This window comes from Apaloderma vittatum, unplaced genomic scaffold (assembly GCF_000703405.1).
Source record: "Apaloderma vittatum isolate BGI_N311 unplaced genomic scaffold, ASM70340v1 scaffold13072, whole genome shotgun sequence".
In the NCBI taxonomy this organism is placed as follows: Eukaryota; Metazoa; Chordata; class Aves; order Trogoniformes; family Trogonidae; genus Apaloderma; species Apaloderma vittatum.
This window is the reverse complement of record NW_009705342.1, coordinates 74,712-87,468: the sequence shown is the minus strand read 5'-3', so window position 1 is coordinate 87,468 and position 12,757 is coordinate 74,712. Positions and strand designations below refer to the sequence as shown.

General features: G+C 35.2%; 1 protein-coding gene across 1 annotated transcript in view; it reads left to right on the top strand.

The window, feature by feature from the left end:
• AHI1 (Abelson helper integration site 1) overlaps nt 1-12,757 on the top strand; it is a 90,883-nt gene that overhangs the window by 56,644 nt on the left and 21,482 nt on the right. The window contains exon 19 of the mRNA XM_009865370.1: nt 9,574-9,632. Within this exon, the coding sequence (XP_009863672.1) occupies nt 9,574-9,632 (59 nt within the window). The remainder of the gene's footprint in view (nt 1-9,573; nt 9,633-12,757) is intronic.

Sequence of the window (12,757 nt, the reverse complement as noted above, 5' to 3'; positions counted from 1 at the left end):
TTCATGAATCTATGAAAAACATTTAGTCAAATGGTATTTCTGCATTCATTCTGAATTGAATTTTCATTAATTTTTTGTTTACATCTTTAGACTTGCTGTGCAGATATTCTTGTTTGTAAAATCCCTATGAAAATAAGATACAAATTCATTGAATGGGACTTGTAACTTCTATTTGCTGGCTTGGCACTAAGACAGTGTAGAGTCTTAGCTTCTTCTATTAGCAGTTGCAGTGATTTGGATTGCTGGTTGAACCTTGGAGAGACACTTCTTCTCTCCAGGGTTGTCAGAGTTCTGGGAACGCGGTATTAGCCCAAAGCTGGGCACAGTCCCTCTTTATGAACCTGCCTGTCTTGGTTTTCCATCTTTTACCTCTCCTCACATCAGGTACCACTTTGTAAATGAAAGGGAGTATTGCCTCCTAATGATGTTCTTTGCAAGTACTTTCCTTTCCATGCTTACTTTTTTTGCACATCCTCCACCTAAGACCCAAGGAAAAAAAAAAAGTCTAGAACAGATTGCTTTTCAGCTTTTTGTCAAGTGATAATTCACGCTTTCTAGTAGGGTCTTTAATAGTCAAGTCATCTTTTTTACTTTTCCCAAAGCAGCATAACATTTTGTATCTAGCTATATGTATAACCAGTCTAAATTTCTGCTAGATTACTTGCATGGTGGCTGAAGACCGAGAGTGTAGCCGTAGTGATACGTTCTAAAAAGCTTTGTGAAAATCCACTGCCATAAAAGAAGTAGTGAGTTGCTGTCGCACTCTAGAAAACTTTGTGGGCCTTGTAGGTGAAGGAAACTGAGAAATCTTCATCATTAAAATCTGTGCCCAGCTGGACCTGCAATGTATTGCTTTAATACTGGACTTAACTTTTCAGTAGATTTTCCTCTGTAATGGATGATACCAGTGTTAATCTCAAGTGCTTTGTCATATTGCTTACAAGGAAATGTGTTCAGATTTTGTTGCCACAGTGTCATATTGTTTACAAGGAAGTGTATTCAGATTTTGTTACCAAAGTTGCTACAGGCCATTGTTTTATTTCCATGTGTACAGTTGGAAATTAATTAGAAAGGACTTATTCATACATGTTCTAATCACTGTTTTGTAGAAAAACTCTTCTTAGAATAGTTTGTTCGTAAATGTTCTGAAAAATCAAAAGTGTACATGCACAAAAACTTGCGTGTTTTAGGTTGGTTTCATGATACACCAATTCTCATGAAATATCTGATCAGTCTAGTTTCTGGACTACAAAATGGAAAGTAAGCTTGGGAATGTATTTTAAAGACATAGCCTATTTCTGAAAATGCGATAATAAGTGTATCTGCTATGAAGCTTGTTTTCTTACTGTTTTGATTTTAGACCATATTAAAAATCTTATGTAACGATTTTCTGATTTAGTGTCTGTCAGTGGTCCTGCATTGTTCAGATTTAATAATGTATGAATTGTTTGGCAGTGTCATTGAACTTTCTGGTAATATTTTCTCAAAATTACTATTCAGTATTGGGTGAAAGTGCTAAATTAATAAAGAAAATAGGCTAGGTACAAAGTAGTGGCTATTCTAGTCATTATAAAGACCTGAAATGTCAAGCTGACTTATTTTTTCCAGCATATTGTAAATGGTGTTGATGATACTCTTTTTCCTTGAATGCAAATGTTAGGAAAATGTTATATATTTTCTTCAAGAAGTTACAAGATTTTTTAATTATTTTTTTTTGCGGGAGGGTGTCACAATTTGATCTGTGAGGCTACTGAGAAACTTAGCAGTTCATGCAATAACTGGTTTTTTTCTTAGCTGAGAAGACTTTGCATTTCAAAAATGTTAAATTGATTTTGAAAAGTATTTGTGATATTCTAAGCATAGTTTTTTCTTACAGCTTTCCATCTGTGTAGCAACAGGCTAATTTGGTTTAAGTAAATGTGGGTAACTAGCCATTGCTAAATTTCAGCTGTGGGAGGAACCATGCGAAGTAAATTACTTTGTTTTCCTTCCTTGCATAACTTGCATTCTTTGTCTTTTATCCCTAGTCAAGTATGATTTTTAAAGACCTCCTGAGGTCAGTAGATGTTTGACTTAGAGTTTAATTCTATTTAACTGTAATACATGGAAATTAACTGTATTAATAAATAGAATTTAACTGTTCTACATATTTTTAGGGGACCGATAAGCATAAATCCTGCCTAAGAGCTCCACTTTCTCTGATTCAGGGAGGGTAAGTTAATGCAGAAGCAAAAATACTACCAAACACAGAAGTGAAGATTGCTACTTCAGTGTTGGGAATCCACAACTCTAAGGGACTGTAATTGCTTTATCTCCTGAAGTATTTTTCATTAGGGTGTCACCACAAGCTTTGTTTAACAGAATGCAAAATAAGTTTCTTTTCAAGCTTAATTTAGTTTGCTTGCTTTTAAATAGTCCTGGTGAGCTTAGCAAAACTAATAATGACTTTCTCAAGATATCTACAGCACTAGAAAAAAAATAACTTGTTAATACAGAGTGTGCATCATAGTCTGCATTTTCTTTACATCTTTTTATCTGCTATCTAGAACTTGTAAATAATATTGCCAATCTGATTTCAGAATGCTGATGATATCTGCACAGCCTTATTGATGTTTGCTGTAGAGTTACTTTTTGTTCTCTACGTTGTAGGAAGAAACAACTGGCTATTATAGCCCCTGCTCATTTTCAGTTGTATCTACTGCCATTATGATGTAACGTTAGAAGTTGTCATAAATTAGGACGTTCCTGATTAGCATGAATGCAGTAAATGTTCTTTGCTTCAAAAGAATACTTGGGACACGTGCTACTACTTGCATTGTTTATATATGGTACTGTAGAAACTTAACATTTGCAAGAAAAATGTAAGATGATGATTTGATAAGATTACTCAGAAATAATTAAGTGGGTGTGTAGGCTGCTAAATGTATTTGATTTTAATCTCTAATTAAAAAGTTGGATTTTTTAATTGTTTTTGTGATGCAATAGTTTTTACTTCATTTTGCCTTTTGTAAATAGAGGCCAAATTCTGCCTGTTCATTGGGCCTAAGTATAGGATAAATGCATTCCGATGAAACGGCGTGCTCCTCAAATCCAGTGACAGACTATCTCCATAGTTCTTTCTGGTGGATTATTCTAAGATTCAGAGCGAACACATGTTTGTGCTCTTCTATACCTTGAACAGGAATGAAAATGGTGGCTAACCTTCAGTAAACATCACTGCATTCTTTTGGCTGATGGTTGATATAATTATGTTATGGGATATGGTACTGCCAGAAGCACAGTGTTTTTTTCATTTTAGTGCTGTCTGATTTTGGAGGTACCTTATATGAGGATTGGAATTAGTTGATGTTGCAGCGAAGGTATCTCTCTGTGGATCTGCAGGTGTGAATTCAAGCCTTACACCAGTATTCCCTGCTGCAAGGTCGTATTTGTCATTCGGGCTGGGGAATTGGAGACGACAAGATGCGGTAGCTAGAGATAACTGTACCAGTCCTTGGATAAGAAGGTTACTGTATTTAAGCACACTAGACTAGTTGTCTTTCTCAGTTTAGGAAGACTGACTGACTCATGGTTGGAGAAGCCAGACTTCTCCTAGTACTTGGAGTTGGAGCATCTACTGGAAAATCATGCTGGTGTGAAAGAAGCTGCAGCACTACGTGTAGAACTACAGAGTGCTGAATTGTGTAACTCCCTAGAGTTACTTTTCTAGATAACTGGTTTTAGTACCAGCATTTAGTAAACAACTGGTGAAAAAGGTAAATATTGCATACTTTTTTATTGAAAGCTTATCCTTCTGTGCATAGCATAATATTTTGAATGGCAATCACAGCCTGATGTCACCTAAGTTCATAAGTTTATTTTGTTAGTTTGCAAGTTTTCATTATATTAATGGGGATGGGGAAAGGAAATAAAAAGTTGTGATTTTCCACTTATCAGCAGAGATCTGTTTTGGCTTAATTGGGGCAGAGGGGTGGGAGGAAGGGCTGGGTTTGGTTGTTTTGCTTTGGTTTTGTCATAGCCGTCTAGCTCAGTTTCTGCACTAACTGAAGGAGGACCATCTGACAGCAGTAGAGCTAAGGCATCTCCCTCTCTCATTTACTAAATGTACATAGCATGAAAACAGTTCTCATATCCAACTGGCAAAATAAATTAACAGACGTTTCTACATATAACTTAGAGAAAGTAGGACGGTAAACAGAGGGATTTTATTTGTCGTATAGATTTTGTGGTTTAGTTTTAAGTGGATAGGTTTAGGTTAACAAAGTGGAACCCCACTTAAAAAATGAGAATGGCATTGAGGAGATAGTTCATTCTTTTCCAGGTGATCTGACAGGAAAAAAAAGTTGGCAAAAGCCAAGGAGAGGGCTAGTAACAACATGGACTCACTTGACATTGAGTAAACTTCTGCCAGTACAGAATACATTGCAAGAATCTTACCGGTGTTTGTAGGTGTCCTTTGCATTCAGTAGTGATTCAGTAGTGATGCTGTCACAGCACTTAAACAGAGCATATGAGTACCATCTACTTTGAGAACACACATTTTAAGTAGCTTAAAAGATACGGACTCTCAAGAGAATTAACCATTTCCTTTGGCATCATATTAGTTACAAAGAGGGCACTGTTTTAGAAAGAATGCTAAAAATACTCAGTTCCTTTTCTCACTTTGAACTGCTTTTCAGTGTAGTTTTCTTGCTCTACCTTTAACCAAATGAGTTCCAAAATAGTAGATTAAACTTCACTGGAACAGTCTCCTGTTCAATGTGGAATATGTTCAGAGTCATAGTTGCTAGACTAAGTTATGCAGAGCAGAATCTGAAGTGGGTTTTCACTTACGATGTTTATTAGCAAAACAGCTCTTTTGCTGGTAAAACAAAAAGGTACACTTTTGTTAAGATGGATGGATTCATTCCTTTAATTCTGTGTGAACTGCATCCGAAAATGTTTGTGATGTGTTTTGAATGTATTTGTGATCTGTGTTTAAATAAAGGAAGACAGATTCTTATCCAATATATAAACAATCTTTGTTATTTAATTAATTCTATTTGCTCTTTTAAAGCATAATTGTTGTGAGAATAAAGCCTTTGAGGAAAGATTAATATATATTTAGATCATTACAAAACAATCTTTTTCTTACATTATACCTAACTTGAAAAATAAAATTACAGAAAGAACTGAGTAATACCACTCTGAAAGCTTTTACTTTAAAAAGCCCTCAAAACTTTCCTTCAGTGTCTAAAGTAGAGCTTATACTGTATGCTAGAAGATCTTTTGGTCACAAAGGTCATACTTTTCATCAGTTAACTGTGCTGAAAGCACAGTTCTGTGTGCTCAGAACAGTTTTAAAGCCACAGAAAAGATGAGTAGGAAAAGGACTGAGCTGATACACACATACTCATCTCATGTCTGAGTTGGCCTTTTTTTCCAGGGTTTTCTCTTTATCTGGGTGTATTTTAACTATGCCATGCTGCAAGAGGTCACAATATAAATTATAAGAAGGATGTTTGCAATAGGAAATAGCATTTAATAGAGACATAGTTTATTTTCATGTCTCTGAGGATTTGTTTGTGGGATTTGTTTAGACATTAATATGCAGTATAAACTTAAACTCAAAACCAGCATAATGTGGAATGGGTAAGGTTATTACTTTTCTCTCTGCTTTAGAGGAGTTCATCAGAGAAATGTCTGAATATTAAATTTTTTCAGTTTTCTTAGTTATATATTTGTTTGTTTCTGTTCCGTGATTTTTCTGAGAATATTCTGGGATGATCTTTTGGATTATTTCGTTAACTGTAGATTTTATGAGACTGGAATCTTGGGAGATTTATAATGCACAATTACGTTTATTGATTAACAGAATTAATTTATCAAGAGCATTTCACATAGGGAGAAAAAGCCTTCTCTTGAAAAGTTAATTTAAACATAAATTCTGTAATGAATGTTCTCTCAGCCTCTATTATAAGAGGATGTTTTTCACACGAACTTTCAGTATTAGTAATTTTTACAAGTCCAATTTGGGCCATTGTTACTTTTACCATATAAATATCTATATAAGTCTAATCAGTTTGGAAGTGAACTCACCTAATTCCTGTGTGTTTTAGACTATTTAGAATTTGATCACTTCACACTAATGTGCTTATCTAGAGCAGAGGGTGGTTTTTGAGTGAAAGCAGGCAGTAAAACTGGGACCTTGGTTTTACAGATGTGTTTTGGACAGAGGACAACTACTTGGTTTCTGTCTTCTTTCCTCTTTAGTTGCAATTATACTGGCAAAGAATCTATTGCCCAAAGTGACCCAGGGGAACTAAGGATAGACTTTCACTGTTCAAATTGTACAGGAAACTATACAGTTTCAGACTCCCTCTCAAGGCAGGCAACTACACTGTTACTTAAAAGATACCAGTTCTCTGGAAGGCATTTACCTAAAGTCAGCACATGCTTGGACTCACATGAGAATTGTAGCAAGAGGATTACATGGACCATAAAGAGCTGTCCTGCTGTTAAACTGTGTCATTGTTAAAATGCTGATCCTCTGGGAAGAGCATCTATCATTTTGAGGCATTGAGGCATCCAACGTGGCATTTAGACACTAACATTAGGTTCTTCCAGTAATAATTTATTCTGTATACAAAATTCCATATAAAGGCGACCACTGAAGAATCAATGCAGACTAATAGGCAATACAGTAATTATAATGTTAATATTTTACATAGGGAAGATTACCTTCTCAAGATATACAGAGTTTTGAAGATGAAGACAGCAAAATGTTGTTAAGATTACTGAAGAGTTCAAGTAAATACCCTGAAACAATAAAAATGCTTCTCCATTAGTGATTCTGAAGCATCTTAAAGATAAGACAGTCTAGATTAACTGGGGTGCTGGTTTGTTTCAGGTTTGACCTTTGAAGTGATTTAATGACTTTTATACAAGCTCAGGCAAAGCGAGAGTCCCAACAGGTCACAGTGTTCTGTACACTTCATTTTTGGATGAAGTGGAATTGTCCTTCTGTGGTCCTGACCTCAGTTTCAATACCTCACTATAGTAGTTGAAAAGTTTGCACAGCCTGGATCATAGATAACCAAAGCAAGCACTGCTGAGGCTGTTAGTCACACCTGCACGGTGTCATTTAACATGCTTCATCAAGCATGGAACCACGTCAAGCCAATAGCTGTGCAAAATAGCTTTAAAAATCTACTGCATCATTTGGAAAGAAGGGGTGGATTTTCTCTTGCTCATGATTGGACCTTGTCTGGTGAGTGAGGAAGATTTGAACATATGTTGTTTGTTTATATTGTGTTTTGATTTGTTGGGGTTTTTATATATATGACTGCTCAGAATGTAGGAGCTGCTAAAGGAATGCTTGGTAACTGAAAACAGCTAACGGATAACATTAAAGACTAGTTTAGGGTAACCAATACGCGTGATCAGTGTGAACAAGGAGCATTAGCTCTATGGAGGACATGATATTTGGACCCAAGTGTGCTGTGGTCTATTTAGCGTTTACACCTTTAGCGAAGTAGTGAGAATTTCCTGCTTGTTTTGGAAGAAGGCTCTAATCACGGAAAACTCTTAAGTCCAAACCCATGCCAGCTGCTAGAATTCAGTAGAGCACTCCGGGTATCTTCGGCAGACACATCTGTGTCTTCCCTATGCTTGCAGCAGAACAGGTTTGCGCGGCCCTTTCTTGAGGCTTACCTGGGGATCCCTGTCTAACCATAAAGTTTTCACCTGACAAGCAACTTAATATAGAGCTGTACAGGAGTATTCACATACATAAATATACAGTCCAGAAGTACTTGGAGGTAATACATCTTTTCCTTAGGAGAACAAGAAAGTCAGTGATATTACTGATAAAGATTTTTTTTTTTAATTAAAGTTTGAAGATTTTTCTAAACAACCAACTGTTTTCTTCATGTGTTTTATGTAGCTTTTATCTTAGATTGTGTGTATGTGAACTGGCACAACACTAAAATGCTCAAACTAAAAATACCTTGATATAATAATTAGCTGTCTAAAGAAGAAAATATTTTTCTATCATGCAGACATTTTATTGGTCTTGAGTTTGTTGGGGGGGTTTATTTGAAGAATTGATATAACAGTTGTATGCAATAGTATGCGCATCCCTGTAGCAACTTGTTTTGTAACTGTATGAGTATGTAGTTAATAATATTGATAGAATTGGTGTTAGAGCTGAACGAATGTTTTAGCAAATAGCTTATTTCAAAAAAGGTAAGCTTTAGGTCTACCGTCTTTGAGTATTGGTTGAATTCAGAAAACGATTTCTGTTCTCTTTCCACTTCTGAAAAGAGATGGAAAAAAATATAAAAATCAAAGTAAGTTTTTAAAAATGAAGCATTTCAGAATTTATACAAGCTTTTTTTGAAATTATGAAGGTCACAGATTTTTTCATTCATGCACATAATTGAAAAATCCGTTGTACTTACGTGGGATTTCTCACAAGTACAAAATTATTCATATACAGAAACCTGCAGGAGCATGGTTTAACAATTAGTTGAGCTTGAAGCTTTTGTCATATTTAGAAATATCTACATATCTGAATGATTAAACATTTATGAGCAAATCTCCCGTGAAAGTCAAAACCACTAGGCTTTAGAAAGTGTACTGTAGGTGGAGTTGTGCAGGCTCTCTTGTGGAGCCGTGCCAGTACATGGGAATCTGAATCTGAAAAATCCTCTTTATTCACGTACTGGACTCCTCAAGAGTAAGCTTTTAGAGTGGCAAACGAAAGTGAGTTTTCAGAACTTCTTCCTCTTTGAAAACAAAGCTTGTTTCAAATCTAGTGTCTCACAGAGAAAATCCAGTGAGCTTAACTCTATGTTGTCTGGCATCTCTATACATGATAAACCATTCTCCCACGAAGCAGTAGCATTTTTCACTGTCATGTTCAACAGTTTTCTGATTTTTCTATCTTTTCTTTTTAAGATGTTTTCTTAAGTGTTCAGCTGAGGAGACCCATAACAAAGAGATAAATCCATAGATGATGAAAGGATTTTCCTGAGCTTAGTAGTTAACATAATAGTTTGAAAAGAATAAAATTTACAAGTACTTTTTCAAATGCACTATGTAGAGAGTGAATAAAATAAACAGCAAGATGTGTTGTGATAGGAACTCAGATGATCAAAGGGAACTGCTGAATAGACATAGTTATTCTTTCATATAAAATAAGGAAGTAATTCCTTTGAGAGTTTTTGTGATCATTTCTGTTGGAAAACTTTGTATGCATTACTCAGAAATTCAATGAAGAGAAAAGCAATGCAGCCTAGATAATAGGGTCAGCTTTGAGCATGAGGTGCCATGTGGACATAGCTTGGGCTGTTTCTCCAAATCATTTGAATGGAAATATTGGATTAGTTAACCTTGTGTCAGGTCTGTTAGTTAAATAAACCCTCCAACTGTTCCTGACTGAAGGATGCATAGTTGTGACTGAAAGATGCTGCTGCTTTTCATTAGAATTTTGTCAAACGTATCCTGCTAACATAATGTTTTTAAAATAAAATGGTTTATTCGATGGAAAAGGATAACAAGCAGAAAATTCACAGCCTTTTCTTTTCACAGGGTGTTTCAGCCCAGTAGGAAATCCTCTTAGCCGAACACTATTGGGTAGACTACAGACGGTAAGGAATTCTATCTTTGCATTTTTTTAAATTGATGTTTAACTGTAAAATGCCATTATTCACAAATTCTCATTGTAGAGAGGGTTTATTGGTTTTTTTTATCCTGTCTTTATTCAGGTATCTTCAAGCACATTTTCTACAAATAAGCTTTTGCAGCAGCCACCTGGTAGTGAGATCAGATATCTGCAAATTAAAAGCTTTCCATTTTTTCATTATTTACTTTTTGTTATTTAGAAATAAATAATTAAAATCACAGCCCTGTGTTTTTGATTATTACTAAGAATACAGGCACTGATAAGTAGGGAGAGAAAGCTGGGACAGTAAATTGAAACTGATTCCTGTTTGCAGCACCATGTTTCCCTTGTTTACTCATAGTTCACCTTTTTGTAACAAGTGAAATCACAACTATCCTCTGTTTGTTTAATTACTTATCTGTTAAATATTGGTTAGAAACTACTAGTAATGATATTTGTTCTTTTCTTAATTTCTGGTTTCCTGATCGTGATACATATATCCAACAGGATCTGTAAATGGCATTAATTACAACTAAACACTCAATAAACCTGGATTAAACACAAAACGCATGGAGAGGCTAGTGACGGAAGACCAAGTGGTGTTTCTGAATGCTGAATGTTATGTGTGGCTCTAGGAAGCTGGGCCTGTTGTACTGGAGATGTTAATCCTCCTGCGTCCATGGACAGAATACCGTGTCTGTCTTAATTGCATGCTAATTGCATTTTTAATGCGATTTTTAATTGTAATTTTAATCTCATGCATATTTGCTCTTAATTGCATGCTAATTGTGACATTTCAGAGAAATTTTAAAAATGGACATATATTAACTTAGATCATTTATAGGTTTGGGGTTTTGTTTTGAGTTGGTTTAGGGGATTTTTGGACCTACCTCATTTAACAGAATCTGTTAATAGGATTGTGGAAAGATCATAAGATACACAGGATTCACCAAGAAATTCTGTATGGTTTTACATTGCTCTTTTGTCAGTGGCTAAATGGTTCTTGTTTTCACATTTTCACATTTTCAATTCTTTTAGTCACTGATAGGTAATTTTTAGGAATAAGTATAAATTGTTTGATCAGTATTTCAGTGTTCTCCATCACAGCAGGCTCTATAAAAATTTACAGGTTCAACTGTTTTGGAAAATAGTAAACAGCAGCTAATTAAAAACATTTTTTTTTCTGAGAGGGTTAATTTAAGGTTTTGAATATTTTTGTTCATTTTTCTGTTATAAATGCAGGTGAACTTAGTAACTTACATTAAGAAAGTAGCACATTAGTAACTTACATCAAGTTAGTAACTTACATCAAGAAAGTAGCACGTTTACAAATGATGAAATAGTTGAAGAGGTTTTGAATAAATTCAGGAGTTGGAGTATTTCATGTGCTTAAAATTTGATCTTTTTTCCCTTTTTTTCTTTTCTTTCCTTTTTTTTTTTTTTTTTTTATCCCTGTAGGCTTTACTGCAGCAGCTGTGTTTGCATTTCTGATTTCTGTTTGTGCATTGCAGGTTTCAATAAAGTGCAGCCTGGCACAGTTTTGGTTTTTTTTTCCTCTAGGCAGGTTATAGATTCCCATACTCATTAAATATTGAAGGGCTGTAATCAAATAAGGATTGTAGTCATCTGAAGTCTAAGGAAGTAGTGTGTCTACAGACAGATTAATTAAGACCCAAGAAGAGTACATTATTCTTAGCAATTAATACTTTCAGAATCATTTTAATTTAGCTATTAATACTGTCCTAGTACTTCATTTTCCCGTAAAATCTGTACACTTATGTGTCCTGAACTAGAACTGTGTTGACAGTTAATTGGACTAGAGAACAAGAACAGAAATGTGACATTGCTAGCGATATTCAATTATATTATGCTGAGTCTCAGCTTATTTAGCATTTCATTTAAAATTTCAATTGCCAGGATAAAGAGATGGCGTGACATTCCTAGGGAAGGAGAGGATTAAGGGTTCATAAGGAAAAATGAAAACAATGGAGCAACTGTAAAATCTCAGACTGATTCTGTAAAATTTTTAAATGTTTTAAATATTAAGTCACTTTTAAGCCAGTCGTAGGTTTTCTGAGCACTGTAAGTTCATTTCTTATTTTGTCTCCTTTAAAAAACACAAGCAAACAAAAAACCCACGACAAACAAACAAACAAAATGGTAAGAGTCTCAGAAACCAGGCTATTACACACTGAGAGACAGATTTACTGGAACCTTAACACTGATTCCTTGTGTCTTTACTGTAGTGTTTGTACAAGTAACACTCCCAGTTTCTCTCTCATTCTGGCAGAGAGCAGGTATAGGCAGGTGGAGCAGAGAGAAGCTGTGGCCCTGTGTGGCATCTGAGAAGCAGATGTTTGCCCTTCTTTGTGTCAACGACTCTGGCACGCTAACGGGAAAAGGAGGGAGGGTGGCTTTGCCTCTGTGTGCCTGGACTTTGGGGGTTCACGCCGGTATGTGTAGTGTCTGCCTAAGACTAATCTTAGAAAAACTTAATTTCCAAGTGTAGCTATTAAGAGTTAATGACTAATTAGAAGTGGAACTTTTTCTGGGTGTTTATTCTGTTAAAATGAAGAATGAATTTGCATATGAGGAAGAAACATGAAACCACCAATAGATTTTACATTTTTCCATAGTTTTTCTTTAAACGTTGATATTGTGGTACTTGAAATATATTTGTTCAGCAACAGAATTTTTTTACAGAAAAGGCAGTAATAACCTATCAATTATTCTTGCTCACTGCTGCTTCTCCTAAGGAAATTAATGCTATCTAATACTCAAATCCTGTCAGCTTCTATATATCAGCATGAATAAAAGCAAACCCTTCATTACTAAAATAACCCAAACTGCCCAATTAAAAAGAAGCCATAAACATTTTAATTGGTGCTATTATCAGGAATCAGTGACACTTTATACAACAACTTTTCCATCAGTTTACTCTTATTAGCAATGCTCTCTTTTGTATTAGTGTCTTAAAACATTTTTTGTTTGGCTTAGTGCTAGAAATGTCTAGAAAAGGCTATCTAAGTGGGATAATCATGGATAACCAGTGTGATATTCCATGATCTAGAACTCTGCATCAACTCTTCTTCTGAGGGTGTTCCTTACACT